We start from the raw sequence: 17386 nt of genomic DNA, 5'->3' as shown, positions 1-17386 counted from the left end.
AAGTCGTCTCGGTCCTTTAAGGACAATGGCTTCTGTCTTGAAAGGTGCGAATGATAGTCTAGTTAATCTACCCCAAGCCTCAATTGATGCTAAAGCTTCGCCAACGGTGCTCTCAATCTTCGCCCTGCTGTCGGCCTCGACCAGCAGCAGCGCATCGTCTGCGTAGGCAATGACAGTACAGTCGGTTGGAAGCGGAATTCTAAGGAGATCGTCGAAGAGTACGTTCCAGAGAAGGGGCCCGAGGACTGAGCCCTGGGGACATCCTATGCTGGTGTTCCTCTTTATTGTGGTTGAACCAACTCGAAACTCGATCGATCTATTGGTGAAATAACTTTGAATTGACGCGAACAAATTTCCTGGTAGTCTCTTCAGCCGGAGCTTTCGAAGTATAAGAGGCCAAGACGCACTATCAAACGCACCTGCAATGTCCAGGAAAACTCCTAGGACGTATTTACGGCGAGAATTTTCAGCAATGGCAATCACGTTCCTTATGGCGTCGACTGTTGATTTGCCTCTTCTCAATCCAAATTGCTTATCGGAAAACGGCGAGTGTGTCTCCAGGTGGGCTTCAATCCTGTGGCACAGTAGCTTCTCCAGCACTTTGCCCAGAGCGGGCAGAAGTTTTAGAGAGCGGTAGGCTTTGGGGCTAGACGGTTCTCGGCTGCCAGTTTTGGGGATTACCTTAAGTAAGCCCCTCTTCCAGCAGTCGGGGAACGTGCCGCTTCTGATGCAGTCACTGAGGAGGGCTGTAATCTCTGGCGCGGCGATGGCCCATGTGCGTTTGACAAGTAAATTGTCGATGCAGTCCGGGCCCGGGGCCTTGCCAGCAATCAACGTGCGTATGATGTGGTTGATCTCCTGTTCGGAAGGCAACGATGAGTGATCCGTGTCGATGGGAAGAGAAGCCTCAAAGCGGGCCATCCTCATGGCGTCATCATCCCTGGATTCGTCATCCAGGGGGATGAGGGCCTCGAGTAGGACCGCAGCCGTTTCAGACTCGGTACTGGTGAATCCGCCACCCGGTTTCTCGATGCCGCACAGGAGGCTCGTCGGTCTGAGTCCCAGCCTCAATGCGCGGTATGGAGAACCCCAGGGGTCCGAACCTCCCTCAATGGTGACGAAGTTACGCCAGTAGTCTTTCTTGGCTTGAGTAATCGCTTTCTTGTATTCCATTCGGGTGGATTTGGCCATGGTTGCAAGGGGATCGATGGAGGCAGGTGGTTGCTTGCGCAGGCGTGCACGTTGATGGGCCTTGCGCGCTTTTCTGAAAAGGTCACGCAGGCGCGAAACATGCTGCGTCCACCACGGCGACTGGCTTGGTGGCTTGGGCTTGCAGCGTCCAAGTGAAGCTTCGGCTGATCCGGTGATGTCTGCAGTCAGTCGTGAGGCGGCTGAGTGCAGGTCCGGAAATCGGGTTCTAGATGTCCTGTCAAGCTTTTTGGAGAGCACCTCTTCAAACTTTTCCCAATTCCCGTCGCGCGTTCTAAATCGCGTGGGCGGGGTTGGGGATACGTCAGAGACGCCATCGTGCGAGGAGACAGTGGCCAGCTCAAAAGTGATCAGCCAGTGATCACTCATGGAAGCGCTCTCATGGACTTTCCAGCCGCTGATTCGTCTCGCGACGGACTCAGTGACCAGGGTGATGTCGATGTGGGTGCTTCCGGAGTTTGCGTGCGACACGAAAGTCGGCAAGCTGTTGTGGTCGTTGAGGACGACCAGGTTGTGCTGGTGAACCAGCTCCTCGATGACGTCCGCGTCGCATAGGGGGATATCCACGGGCGCCCAGAGGGGGGATTGCGAGTTTGCATCCGCACAGATGATGACATCCCTGCCACCAACTGCGCGTAGGATGCCGTCGAGCACTGATGCCACGTGTTCCTTTGTGCTCTTAAAGCTGAAGTAGGCGGAGATAACCACCACACTGCCTCCTCCGGGAAAGCTTATGTCTGCACATGCGACTAGCTCAGTTGACAGGTGCGAGAGCGAAAGCACGCCAAGGCGAGGGTCAAGAGCGAAGACGCAGGCCTTTGGCTCTGCACCCCTGGCGCTGACGACAAGGCCCGTGCACCCGAGTCCCTTTTCAGTGGCCTTGGGGCCCTTTTTAGAGCCCCAGTGGTGCGGTTCCTGCACCAGCGCCAGAGACAAGCCTGTGGCCCGCATGGTCTCAATTAACTCCGCCGAGCCGGCGTCGCTCAGGTTGACGTTCAACTGAGCGAAGGTAATCATCGCGTGGCAGTGTAGTCCACCATAGCCCTCTCGCGCAGCTCAGCGTGTAGCCTTGCTGGGCAATCGAGACTGCCGGTAGAGTGATCAGACGGTTGCTTGTGTTTATGGCAGACCACGCATTTGGGTGGGTTTCCTTTGTTGGGGCAGTCCTCGCGGTCGTGGCCGGAGATGGCGCAGTGGCTGCACGTCGGGGTTTTGTTAGAACAACCTTTGGCCATGTGACCGAAGAGGTGGCAAATATTGCACTTTACTACCCCAACGTAGTCCCTAAGAGGGAAGGATTCCCACCCCATGTAGAGTCTGTCTTCTGCTATTAGGGCAGACCAGATGGCCGCCGGGGCGAAGACCACAAAGTGGCATCTGCCGGTTCTTGGCCCGGCTTTGTGGCTCAGTCTTATTTCCTGGTATGCCTTTTCTGGCAGGCCGGTCTGTTCCCTGGTGGAGGTGAAGATAGCTTCCCGGAGTGGTAGTTCCGTGAGAGTCGACGGTAAGTTAAAGATAATGACACGAGGCTGTTTTTTCCCAGCGAGCTCGGCTCGTAGGGCAGCCTCCGAGGTCTCCAGGGCTTTCATAAGGGCCTTGGCCTCGACTTCAGAACGGGGGTGAACAATTACACCTCCGTTCCTTATGTTACGGATACCCGTAATTTGAACCCCAAGGGACCTGGGGTCGAAGGCCTTCTTGAGGATCTCCTTCGTGGTATCCGACTTCTTCTCCCCAGATCCGGTCGGGAAGAAGAGAACTCCCGGTCTGGGGGCGAGGGGAAGCAGGGACGGAAACTGTTGGTTGGCGGATGTTGAGGTGGAGGGTGGAGCAAGTGTTGCTGTAGTCGCCGTAGGTGGGCGGCTCTTCCTGCCCAATGCTGTGGCCCATGACATTGCAGGTGTCGTTGCTGTAGGTAGGGCGTTTGTGACCGCTTGTGGCTGGATAGTTTTTAATATTTTAGACTGAGCATGCAGGTCCTTGATAGCCTTTTTTTGTAAGTTGAGGCCGGAGGTCCTGTCTTTCAATAATCCTTCAAGGTGCAGGATCCTAGCCTCTTGGACGATTGATCTCCGCTCTAGCTTGGCCATGGCTAGATTTTGTCGGCTGTGGGCTTCCGACATGCTCAGGAGGGCATTTGTTATGCGCTCTTTGGCGCCGGCCTGTTTGCCGCGGAAGGCCGTAATAACCTCGTTCAGGCATGTTGAAACCTCAGTGTATATGTCCTCGTGCTGGTCGGGGTCTATCCTGGAGAAGTCCACCTCGTAATCCTCGCCAGAGGAGGAGGAGTCTTCGTCTTCTTGTGGGGGGGGCGGCTGATGGTTTCTGGATTTGGGTTTTTTCGCCTCTGGTTCTGTGATTGTTGTCGGAGAAGTATTTTTTGATGTTTTTTTTGTTGATGGTGATTTGGGGGAACGTTGTTTCGTTTTGCTAGTTCTGGCCGAAGATGGGGCGTATTCTGTGGATCCCGAAGTGGATGCCGCGAGGGTTGGGGAGTTGTCAGTCTCTGGAGGATCAGGACCCTCCTGGGATGAACTGTCAAGTCAAATGTGGCGGTTCGATGTATGCGTGCGCTACATACGACCGCGTCACTTGTGCGTGCATGTATGAGTGCACTCTCGGCCGGCCATGACTTGTCATGTGCGGGCTCTCATTTAAAAGCATTGCCAATGGGACCCCGGCCGGTTCGAATCGGTGTAAAATTTTGTGTCTGAACACAGATTTTCAATTCGGCTGTTCGCTCGATCGTCCATGCGCGGGGTTGCATTGCAATACGATGGTTACAACTCCTCGATTGTTGACCGTACGATAGGAAATCGTTCATGCGCGGTAGGCCTTAGTCTATAAAGAATGGCTTTGTTAAGGTTCAAATAGACTATACGACGATCGGGCACATATGCTAAGAGCGATTTGGTGTCTATGATCATATCTATGCCATTCCGACATATTATACATACATATTGTATGACAGCTATGACATCGTGTTTACACTCTGTGACACCCTGTGACACAGGACGCCAACATAAAAAACGGGTTTTTCAGCATTTATATGACCGATTGTCATAGAGTCTATTTTAGCTATTACAACGGAATATTTTTTTCTGCGTAAAATTCAATTTTGTTTTTATTCAATTGGCAATACAATATTGCATAATGTGTCGAATTCAATGTCATAGCCATAGACAATAATATAATTTGCTTCACAATAATTCTTGCGTTTTAATTTATAGCAACACTAATATCTATGACTACAAATTTGTAAAAAAAAAAAGTAATGTCGTTTATGCCATATTAGTCTATGGTTTATGCGCTTTCGTCGTCTGTCAGTGAAATAGTCATGTCGAATCCGCTAAAAAAGCGAGCCTTTGGCGAAAATCCTCTACGTCGCGCCAGCGGAAGTAGTGAAGGATCAGGATCTGACAATGAAAGTAATCCCGATGTTTATACTGGAAATGAAGTAAGTCTTCTCAGTTAAATGTTATTAATTTGTATAACCTCTGCAAGTGTTGTGCGACCATGTGTTTTGATTGACACTTTGATTAAAATATAATATATTTTTTAATTAATGTAGGAGATCCAGGTAGATTTCGAAGGAAGAAACCCACAGGATTCCGACTTCCATGGAATCAAGGCCCTACTTCAACAGTTATTCTTGAAATCACACGTCAACCTTTCAGAGTTGTCAAATATTATTATCAGTGAGTATTCTTGTGTTCAATTTTATCTAGGGTTAGTGCAAATTACTAATTACAAAAATTAACGGTAAATGTGCCGCAGATGCCGTCATGAGATTTTAAAACTTTCTTTTTAGAACAAACCTAGTCTAACCTACCCCAACCTAATAATATTACCTAATACCTATAATCTTATTTTGTGATAATGATGCATCAAAATGTATGAAAATTTTAAATTAACAATTATTGGATCGAAAAGCCTATGCGCTGACAGAAAAAGGTATTTATTATAATTGTCTACATAAAATAAAAAACAAACCAAAATCTTGCACAAACTGCTGTAACCCAGAAATCAGTAGGTAGTGCTAGGTATTAGCCCCCACAAAGGGTTGCTGACGGGGCTCTAGCCAGAGGGCCCGGGGCTAAGGAGTGCCTGACATGGCGGGTAAGCCAGCTAAGTAAGATGGAACAGAAGACAAAAATCAATTATAAAATATTGTCTTCTGTTCAAAATAGTTTATTTTATTAGATATAATGCATTATCCTCATCTTGATGCCAATTTCTTGTTTCATCTTTGTGATTTATCGCCATTCAATATATACACATATTATGAAGGTACACTTTATCACAGGTACCCGTTGCGTGATTTCTAGGAGGTTAGGTTACTTTGCTACTACAAAAGGGACTCACAACACGAAAAATGTTGGAAACCAGTGTTTTATACGATGCAATGTGACAATAACTCAATTAAATGAGTGCATTTATTTTTTTAAAATACAAAAATCGCTTGAAATATACAGAATGACCTTAATTTTACTTTACCGATCCCTGGGACTCCGCAAACACCATTGGGGGTTGCTTTAGGATGTGGGGGGGCTAGGTTTTGGTTTTTGGCAAAGGCGATGCTACGGTAGAGCCTCCGGTAATGCAATTACATTACGAATACAAACAATGTTAAGTTATAGCCAAAATGCAGCTACATATTCTATGGAACTATATAAAGCGGGGTACTCATTAGCGAGCTGTAACTGTGACCGTTGCAGATACAGTAACCAGTATGGACGCCAAATAAACAGTGAAAATACTTTGATAGTGGTGTTGTACATCTTTTTTTATAATCCGTTTAATAGACCTGTTCTAAAATCTCACATAATTTGATCTGATGATAATCTTTTGTTGAGAATGAGAAAACTCTTGGAAAATGTATTAGAATATTTTCAGTACACATGCATTTTATGAGTTTAGATTATACGGATATAGTGATGTCAAAATCCCGTTAATGAATAATATTAAAATTATTAATCCATATCCTATTTTGCATAAAAAAAACAAACATGCCTTATCATCAGTTAATAATTGTGGTAAAAATATGGTAATCCAAAGTCTTTATCACTAATTATTTTTGATTTTAAATTACAGGTCAAGCATACGTTGGCAGTGTTGTAAAACAAAGTGATTTGGACGTCCCTGATGATGAAATGGATGAAGAGTACAAAGACGCGAACGATGTATTTGGAATCACCACTGTCGTCTCACTCAAACACAGACATGTGAGTTCCTATTGTCTCGCAAATTACTAGGGTTTGCAATACCGAATGAAAATACCAATACTGGTATTTCGGTATTTCCCATTGAATACCGGTATTCGTAAAATAATTGGAAAAAAACCGTCTACCAATAAAATATAATATGTAAAAATCTCTTTAAAATATTAATATCGACTGTAAAAAGGAAAAAGGGCGTAATCCACACAAAGCAAATTTTACAGGAGGAGCAAAAAACGTTTTTTCAATGATTTTCTGTTAAAATCAAAATAAAAAATATACACAGACTTAAAGTGCATAATGATTAATAATTTGGTGTATTATTTTCCCAATCTGACATTAATTACGTAAGTTATTAGAGAAAAACCGATAAAAATGATGGTAACATCCTTTTTCCTTACCAATTTCAAATGTCGTATTCATAAAATACAGTGGACTTACGCAGCAAATAGCCTTTTTTCACACTTATTTTTAATTAAATTCTTGGGAATGTATTTCTTTATAGTGTTTCACTAGGTGTTTATTTAATATTTTTTCATTTCCTATGGTTTAATTATATTAAGTTTAAAATTAGAACAATCATAATTTATTATTTTCAGAAAAAAAGTATTTTATTAAACCATAAATGACACATAATCATTACATAATAGTAATAATGATAATAGTAAATATAGCAAATATTTTATTATATATAGATAGACATAGTATATTGATTCAAGCTAATCTTAGTTATTTACAATAATTATAACAAATAACCAATATTTGCGGATGTATTTGGTTCTTGACAGTCACTTTGATCAGTGGCTCCTGACAACAAATTAAAACAAAACGCATTTTACTCGAGATTTATGTTATTACTATAAATAATACGGTGCATAATTATAATTTTTGTCCATTACAATGATTTTAATTGTAAATATAAGCGTACATAGGACCAAGTTCAGTTTAGAATTGTGTTTGACATGTCACATAACCTATAAACCGCACGGCGGTGTTTGAAGTAAATATAGCAAATATTTTATTAATTTTATCATCTAATATGAACAAGAGATCATTAACCAATGATTAAGACACAATATAAGTTGTAACATAATGTTTTATAACAATTTACAGAGAATTAACGATGACGCTTCACTTGTGCGGCATAACAATTTCAAGGCGTAATTTTAAGGTCTTACCATTTTTCTTTGTGTTGTTTATTCCATCCATGTTAACACCACACATTTTAAGAATATTTTAACTTCTTTCTATTGACATTTTCACTGGATTAGTATACTTTAAATGAATTTTAATGGAGAGAGTGTCGAAAAACGTGTTGGACTGTCAAACGAGCGAGCGAAACTATTAGGTGGCTTAATCTTCATTATGGTTCATACCTGAGCCAGCCGGCCGTCAGCGTTTAGTAAAACTGCCATTATCCTCATACATTTACGGATTAAGTTGCTTACCGCCCTTTTCCTTACCACAAAAGATTGCTTAAACGACTTATAATGTCATTGACGTGGTTTGAGCCCCTTTTCCTGGACGTAAAATTCACACGCCCTTCATTTCTAAAAACTAAAAGCTAAATTTTCATAATAATTCGTCATTTGCAGCTTAAATCCTTTGGGCATACCATGTATTGAGTTGAATACTTTGCTAATAACAAATAAAACCCACTTTGCAAAAACTGAGGCTTACGCCCCTTTTCCTTTCCACAGTCGATATGTTATAACATGTGGCATTACTGGCCACCAATGACGACGAAGTGCCACGGAAGTAAACTAGACATTGCGTTACCCGACAAAGAAAAATACAATCCTGTTAAGCCTTTTGATTGATACATTTTGTTTCCATTTTCAATACCGAATATATCGGAATTTTTAAACCAGTATTTCGATATCGAAAAATACTGGGATCCCGGTTTTAAAATACTGGTATTGCAATCCCTAGCTATTACTGCTTGTCACGCCGGGGATTATTGTTAGCTATGCGGTGATATCCCAAATCGACGTGTTCATAGATGGAACAAAAGTTACATAGGCCGTTCTTCGCATGGGAAATTTGCTGTACAAATATTTCATTAATCATTGGTGATGTCATACAAATTTGTATGGACGGAAACTTAATTTTCTAACCGATATTTTGAAACCCCCGTATTGATATCTGCAGATTTACATACTTAAATAACAAGGCATTAAGAGCTATGCTACCATACAAAAATGGATTTGCAAGTTTTTGATAACTAGTTTAGTTTTCAGATTTATAGTCGCATGGTCATAATATATTGAATTTAACTTTTCCAGCTCATTTAGAAATGAGTGATCGGAACTCAGATATTTTGATACTTGAACTATTTGCTTCAAGATGAATTAAGAGAATAACAACACTTATATTCAACTCATAGTATACGGCCTGTTTGGCTGTCATGCCAAATATATATGTAATGTATTTTTTTTTGCAGGAATCTGAGTGCATACAGCAGATCAGACAGTTATTGTCAGAATTAGCAGAACAATACGCATCAATACCGACACGGAGTCTAATCGACAGAGTTTTAGCTGCTAATACGGGTTTATTGCTTAGCGAACGTCTCGTTAACATTCCTCCACAAATATGTGCACCACTCTTCGATTCACTCAAGTCGGAAATAGAGAAAGCCAGCAAAAAGAACATGCCTTTTAATTTTGACTACTACATCATGATATGCAAAATGTATAAAACTGATACAACTAAAAAGAGTAAGTAAAATTATTATTTAAAGAATATCAACCTTTATCTCATTATACCCACTTATCTCTATTGTCTCTAAACATAGTTCTTTGTCATTGTTTTGCTCTGTCGTATTTATTACGGTTCTGAAAAGTGACTATGCTTCAGTCGAACTACAGTAGAACCTCGTTAATGAGAACACGGATAATTCGAAATTCGCTGTAATTTGAAATTTTCGCAAAAAAAAAAGTCCCTTGAACATTATTTTCATATAAAACCATACCTTTAATTCGAATTTCGGAAAGTCCTGGCATATAAAAATACTCAATAAATCATAATAAAGTACACTATTTCATGAGCCAGTCATTGAAAATTGTGACAGACTTTTCGTAAAACATCATAAATTACTTATTTTAAGAAGGTAATAAGAATAATCCTTTTGAAGACATTTTGTGACCCATTAACACACAGAATCGGAAATTTGGTAGGCACATCTATGATCGTAAATGATATTGATGAAAATCATTTTTTTTTTTTTAAATCTCCTAAAATTTTTCCCCATACATTTCATAATTCGTAATTCGAATTTTTTTTCGATTTTCAGTCCCATGGAATTCGTATTAACGAGGTTTTACTGTATTGCCAAAATTTTCAACCAGGAAACGTGTCGTTCCTGCAGAGCTATTCTAAATAGTATAGTAAACACGATAACACGTTTCTGTTATTTGTATTGCTCCAAAATAACACAGATATCACTTGGAACAGTTCCATAAATAAACTGGTTATGTATCTGCAATCATTTATTTTTAGCACATTTAACATGACTTATTTGATTCTAATGAGATACATTTTTAGAATCAAGTAAGACATGTTAACTGTGTTACTCATCGACATTTGGCAGCTCGCAGTTAACATGTTAAAAAATATCACACCTGACAGTTAACTTACTAGGATTAACTGCCTGAATACGACATCATGTTTATTAATTTTTTTTATTGAATTTGGGTGTTATATTAGAATAGCCCTTCTGCTGGTTCTTCTTTTACATTTATCTTTCCCTGTATGATTAACTGAAATTGTGAATATTTGTCAAATCGCATGTTTTTAAATTTATCACTACATCATTACAATCCTTTGTTTTCAAGTTATCCTAAAGATTCTCTGGTAAACCATCTCCAAAGCTTTAATTTTATTACTCACCTCTTTAGTGAAAATCTACGAGTTTGCATCATATTATAATACAAGACAGTATGGAAGACAGAATATAGCCAACTATGTCTTAATATTGTAGTAAGTTTAAATCTCGCGCAGGATTTTGTTCAAATTAGTGAACGCACTTCTTTTTTTAAAATTTGGATTTGGAAAGAAAAATGTTCAGAGAGGACATGCACAAAGACACAATGCGCATGTTCTCACTTACTACCCACCCCAGCGCTCCGATTTCTTCGTGCACACATACCCACTGTGCCTAAACACTCGTCATGACCTGTGCAACATCTACTGCTGGGCACACAGCCATCCATAAAAGCTTGTGTATGGGTTAGGCCTTGGTATAACATTAATTTCGGACAAATTACATATTTTGTGTTTATTATTGGATACTTAAGTTTCTGTCTCACAGACACTGAATATGTAAGGCTTTTTCATTCCTGATAATAAAATATCTTTCGTTTTTAGGAAAAATCTAATATTATTTTCATTTCCTTCCAGCGAGTAAGAAGAACAAAAATAAGGATCCTGACATAATATGGTCAAACGCAGAAGAAGAGATTATTTTCCCGGAGGCGATAGACAGCTTTGAGTTCACAGTTAAGTCAGAGAGTGATTCTGGACTTACTGGCAATTGGCTGGAGGAGGATTCTGCGATGATTCCCTACAGAAAAGTTCTAATCATCGACGCATCTAAACTTGATCACATCATCGACACAGTGAAGGCTTACGTTTCATAATCAGAACAATTATGAGAATAAAAAGTTTAGAAAATCAAATCAACATGCTTATTATTAAAACTACTGTACCTGTAAAATATTTTCATACAAGCCAGGAAACCATTACCCGTTCATCGCTGGGGATACGTTCTGGACATGGTCACGATAAGCGAAATTTCGCGATCAACGGGGGATTCCCTTGTTTGGCCTCTCTCCATGCATTGATTGTGAAGAGAAAGAGCCTTTTCAATAGTTTTAACACTTTCGCACGGGAACAGGTTTGGAGACGTCATTTTCTAGGGACGTATGGCAGTCAATTTCCTGCAGCTCGTCATTAGTTAGGGGTTCGCCGTGTGATTTTAACAAAGTCTGAATATCATCTACATCAACACCTTTGATGCCTCCGGATATGGCTGTAAGACTAATCTCTTCGATATTTTGAATGTCACTTTCATAATTGCAGTGAACTTCCAACAATTTCCCCGCAAGGAGCTTCCAGTCGCCAAAGATCGTGTATCTAAGACCTGGATTAAAAATTTATGTTAAATCGCAAATTACACCATTGACTGGACGGAAAAAGAATATTTAAAACTGTGAACAGTAAAAACTTACTGCGGTTTTCACACTTATTGCTGATTTTCTATTTGGCACTGTCATTACGCCTTCCAGTCTTTCGATCAATTGGGAGACCAATGATTTCTACAAGCGAAATAGTTGGATAAAACGCTTGCCGTTTAACACGAAAGCGCCGTCTCTTTTCCAATACTTGCGGTGTTGTACAATAGCTTCACCTTCGAAAGCCAGGTTTTAAACAAATAACGCAGTCATAATAATAATATTAACAGATTAAAAAAATAAACTTATTGGGCAATTATGACAGGAGAAAACAATTTATTTCACAATCGGTTTGTTCAACTCATGGCTTATACAGAGGCATTTGATGTACGGCCACAGCCAGATGCTTATGTACAAAATTTGTATGAACCCAAATCATGCGTTCTGTATGCCGTGTGGCTTATAACCGTATGTGGTTTTGTTGGGTGAACGGGGTAGGGTCTTAGTCTATATACGCGATGATAATGCTTATTATATATCAGCCAGCAACTAGATCCTAGTTGCTTAGGTCAATTTTTTTAGGATGCTTCAAAGAGGAAGTATGTACACATATGTAAATAATGCACAAAAATAAAACAATGCATTCATTTGTGTGTATCAATTTATTGTTTGAAACAATAACACTTTTTGGTAGAAGTATTATTGTTGAGAGTTATTAGATTCTGAATAGGTACACTTTAATGAAAAATTCTGCAATTGACATTTACACTCTTCAAATCATTACGAATCTTTGAAAATATCAGTGTCAAGTAGAAACTATAATCGATTGCATTGTTTCGCTATACATAATCAGTAGGTTCACTTGAAGCTCTTCGACTCTTCCCTGATTGATATGGGGGTACACACAGTATGGTGGTTAACATGTAAAAAAACTATTGCTCCAAAATTGAACATCCAGATAAACTTAAAATAAATGCCACCAAATAATGGTAGAGATGTGTAAAACTTCCAGTAAGTGAAATTATATTTCTTCACTGACAATCTGCTACAACATGAATTGAACACTTGCAACAAATTGCATTACAAGGTGTAGATAATCAACATACATATTAGATTTACTTATTGATAATAAAAGAATAATTATTGTAAATAAAATATTAGACTATAAATTATTATGGTAGGTACTCATTGAGAATCCTCAAAATTTTCATCGTTTACTACAATAGCATATTCTCAGATATGAATGATAAAATTGTTTTACTATAAAAAATACTAAAATAAAATATACATTAGAATGTTTGTAAAAGGAATTAATAAGAAATTCAAGATGATTTGGAGCATGGGTTAAAAATAATGATCTCACATAACATTATAACAGATAGGAAACTTGCTCCAAATATAGTATTACAGTCTGGCTTGTGGACGGTGATGAAATTAACTAATTGAATACCCACTACAATATACAAAATATTTATTCAATATGTTCATTTCAACCACTTCCAGAATTGTAGTAGATAGAATAAATTTAGAATAACCCATTGATGAGTAGAATTTCATTCGTTATTCCATTTTCCAAACTAATACTGGAAAGTTAACAACAAAATAATTAACCTCTTATACAAAAAAATAATCACTCATTGAAATAATATGCAGACAGCCAAATTTTAATAAAACCCACCATTTTAATAACATCATTTTCCATGAAAGAACTTATACTAACAAAGTAAAGATTTTTATACGAGAATGTAACTACATATCGTGTAATAAAATCAAAATATTATAAACGGCAATATTTAAGACTAGATAAATTTAGTAAGTCAATATACAACGGTAACATTTAAAAAAAAAAAAAAAGTGGATAAAAGTCAAATCTATAATTTAGTCAAAAATTAATATTAAAAATAGTACATACTACATAATATGATTATCTTACTGATATAAATAATAAGGAAATTTTTTAATTAATGTGAGCTAAACATTATAATATACTCTTTACAGATTAATACTATGTACAAAGATATTATTTGCATAATATATATATTATACTATTAATTGTCATTCTGTTACATATATATTTCGATTTGTGCAATTTTGTAATATTTCACTAAAAACATTTGTCTTGTGTCAATTGGTATGAGGATGTCTATATGCACCTAAATAATTTGTTGGTTAATTAGCTTTATTCATTAATGCTTGCTTCTGGTATTCATTTTCGTTGCCTTCTGTGTCATGTCATTTGGTGCTTCAGTACGATTTCTATCAAATTTTTTAGTATTTCCGATTTATAAAGATTGCTTGAGATTCTTAGTACATAATTAGCTGAATATAACAAAAATTATTACATTATTACAAGATAAACAATGCAATATCCATCCATAAGCATGCTTCCCAATCATTCATTCCTTTGTTCGTTGCAATTGGATTATCATTAAATTAATACTATTGTATGACGCTTATCAATAAAAACAAAGTATGTAAGTAGTTCTTGTTATAAACATGCTTTTTATAAAAAGTGGTTAACTCGATTTGGTTTCTGGCAGTTCCTTGGGTTCTTTGTGGGATTTAGGTCTCCGCCGAAGTGTCCCCAAAATATTGAGCATCTCTTTTAAGGCGGCAGGTTCTTCTTTCTGTTTCTTTACAGGAGTTGTTTTCGGCTCGGTAGTTTTTAAGTGGAAGCGGCCACCTTTGATCTGGTTAATGATTTCATCTATCGCACCTAATAAAAACAAAAACAAATCATCATTGAGCATCTCATTTGTCACGATTTTACTGATAAATATTTTAACCTTTCTAACGCGGCAACTGACTTTAGTCAGCCTATACGCGCGAGTCATCCGCGCGTCAGCTGACTAAAGTCATTTCGATTTTCGTTTGCCTAGTACTCCTTTCGGCCAGGCGCGAATAATTCGAACATTGATTTAATTTATTCAGAAATCATCCTTCTCTTGACATCTGTCAATGGATAGCCTAAACTTTTGTTCTATCTAATTTAAATAAATATTTTTCGGGAGCGTGTCTTGAATAAAAAAATATCAGTCATCGGGCCAATTCAAATTTGCCGCGTATATAGTGTCTTATCGCTTCTTAGTGCATGTGCGTCGAAGACATTTGACTGACGTGTTTGTAACGATACGAGTTTGCGATATAATAAGTTATATTGTTTTTTAATGATTGAAAAACTATTTGGTGCGTAAACTGTTAAATAGAATATTCGAAATTTACATTGATCAAAGTGAATTTACAAAATATTTTTACAAAAGGAATGCTTTTGGAGATTGCATTCATTCGCCTATCTGCTATTATATTATCCGCGAGTAAATAGTTTCGGAAAATAATTTGAACAAGGTGTCATTTAAATATACCTAGGAGTCCGCGATTCAATATGTCTCTTTGTTTATCATTGATTAACATTTTTAAATACTATTTTCTGGTTATAGAATTAGGTGAAACAGACAAAAATTATTTATTTACCCTAGTTATCAGCCATTTATAAAGAAAAGACACGAACAATCAGATGCCCGTTCCCGCATAAATGCGGAAATTGTCGTATTACGCTACACCAGGTCCCGCGCTACTGAATTTTTATACACTGCGCGGCAAATCATCGTCTGCTGGTGTGAGACAGACACTTGAGAATTATTTTTTTCGTAACACTATTCAAAAGGGTTTGATTCATGACTACTATTTTTTTTTATGGAGAATTCTTCTTATATTTATAGTCGAAAATAACTCGAGTTACTTACTATCATGTCATTATAATAAAATAAGAGATTACCTATTCTAGTACCAGTGGGTCTATTCTATACTTATCGACCGCTAAAGTGATAAAGTAATAAATATTATCATACTTAGGGTAGGTTTGTATCAAAATGTTAGCACTTATTGTAACAATTACACGAAGTTGGTTTTTATTGTTGCAATAAGTGCTATATTTTAACAGCACCTATCTTGCTGCTGTTGAAATATCGCACTTATTGCAACAATAAAAACCAACTTCGTGTAATTGTTACAATAAGTGCTAATATTTTGATACAAACCTACCCTAAGTTTGATACTATTTATCACTTTAGTGTTCGATAAGTATAGAATAGACCCACAGGTTATTGAAGTAATATAATAAAAAAAAAACAAATGAACTTGAAAATAAAATTGTGGTGACTATAAAGCATTTAGAAGTGCAAAAAGTGTTTGAAATTTAATATTTTACGAATTGTAATAGCCTAATAGGTATTCGAAAAATAAACCGTTTTGTTATAAACTATGTGTCATTCGATTCCATTCAGTTCGGGGTCAATGGTAGGTACAAACCAGGCACTGGTGGTAAGTACATTACTCTCAAATAGCCAGTAGTTCTCAAGGATGATTTATTTATACTCGACCTGCAGTGCTGCAATGTGTATGGGAGTTCAAATAAAAGTTACACAGTTTGAGATGTCCTGGATGCTATAAAAATGAGCTATTTATGACTGATATTTTTTTAACACACTCAACAAAAATGCTCATAAAAGTCATAAACCATATTATTATTCATTATGTGTATGACATATTTGTCGAAATCGTAGCCGTAGACTATAATACTGAACTGTTCTTACACTTGTTAATCTGTCATCGACGCATTAGTCCAGCACCATTTCGTAAGTGTCATGGCGCCACTCGAGTAAGCAGGCATTTTTTCAATGAAGAAATCTTGTTCGTGATTTCTTATCAGTTTTAGGCGACGAATGTTTATTTTTAGAGTCACATAAAATATTAGGTTCTGTCATAATCATTTTTGAACTTGACTCCGATTTTTTACTACTCTATTTGTGTATGTTTGACTGACATTTATTACGATTTATTGATGCTTGAAATAACAACGCGCACTGTTGTACTAAGTCGGGATTCGTAACGCTTAGAAAGGGTTAAACACATGTAAAAAATGTTCAAAAACCATTTACATGATAATTGCTTGGGAGTCAAATGAGTTCATCCTTGCGTCCACAATAAAATGTTTTACCATATTATTGTGAAGACACAGTTTAAAATAAATGAAATTCTTGATACAAACTTTTACAATAAAAAACATGTGATTGTGAAATTTTACAATTTTTATACAAGAGGTTTTCCTTTAGACGTGGTAACATTATTGGTTATGTTAGAACAGTTCAACCTATTATCACAACCACTTTTCCATGTACATCTAGGTTTTGAAACCCATGCCATAATATTTTAAATATTATAGTAAAATATGTACCTCCAGATGGTTTTTTCTTCTCCGAGGAAGATTGCTTCAATCCTAATAGGTTGGCCATATCAGCAATTGCGCTCTTCCCTGATTTGCCATTGGCCAAACCATTAGAGGCTCCATTGGCATTGCAGACAGGCGGCAGTGGGGGTGGTGGCGGTGGTGGTGGAGCCGGCGGCAGAGGGGGGACGAATTTTATTTCTGTAATACTTTCAACTGGTGCGATTTCCTTAATAATGTCAGTTTCTTTGACAGCAACAGAGTCAATATTACTGTATGCCTTGTGGGCGTTTTCATACATAGATATTCTGTTCATGACAGATTTACGGTTATTCTTTATTTCCTCCAATCTCTGTTCAGCTTTTTCGGCACGTTCAGTTGTCTTTTTGACATCCTCTTCAGCTAATTTTAGTTTCTCTTCTAGTATAAAAATTTCATTGTCAGTTTCTCTATCGAGAAGTTTCTCCTGGAATGTCAAATAAAAAAAATGTTAATACAAACCAAAGTCAATAATTTGATGATCATCGTTATTCTGTTTTACCTAATTAAAGTAAAATTAT

General features: G+C 37.9%; 2 protein-coding genes across 13 annotated transcripts in view; one reads left to right on the top strand and one right to left on the bottom strand.

Annotated features, from left to right (window-relative positions):
• The first annotated feature begins 4518 nt into the window (after positions 1-4518).
• LOC147067320 (protein BCCIP homolog) lies at positions 4519-11102 on the top strand. Its single transcript, XM_085954796.1, has 5 exons — positions 4519-4666; positions 4781-4907; positions 6304-6434; positions 8872-9148; positions 10830-11102. Exons 1-5 carry the CDS (start codon positions 4547-4549, stop codon positions 11066-11068), a joined length of 894 nt encoding a protein of 297 aa, XP_085810922.1. The 5' UTR covers positions 4519-4546; the 3' UTR covers positions 11069-11102.
• Positions 11103-13819: 2717 nt separating this feature from the next.
• LOC147067319 (uncharacterized) overlaps positions 13820-17386 on the bottom strand; it is a 64298-nt gene continuing 60731 nt past the window's right edge. For 11 of the 12 annotated variants that reach the window (XM_085954784.1, XM_085954785.1, XM_085954786.1 and 8 more), the window contains 2 exons: positions 16836-17292; positions 13825-14318 (listed from right to left, as the gene is read on the bottom strand). In XM_085954784.1, the coding sequence (XP_085810910.1) occupies positions 14119-14318; positions 16836-17292 (657 nt within the window). In that variant the 3' untranslated portion in view covers positions 13825-14118. Of the gene's footprint in view, positions 14319-16835; positions 17293-17386 lie in introns of all 12 variants that reach the window. The other variant, XM_085954791.1, reaches the window with a different exon arrangement.

Source organism: Rhyacophila brunnea, unplaced genomic scaffold, assembly GCF_057557595.1.
Source record: "Rhyacophila brunnea isolate RB1 unplaced genomic scaffold, BYU_Rbru_1.0 scaffold_4, whole genome shotgun sequence".
In the NCBI taxonomy this organism is placed as follows: domain Eukaryota; kingdom Metazoa; phylum Arthropoda; class Insecta; order Trichoptera; family Rhyacophilidae; genus Rhyacophila; species Rhyacophila brunnea.
Note: the sequence above shows the minus strand (reverse complement) of the source record. Positions and strands in the feature narration are given on the sequence as shown.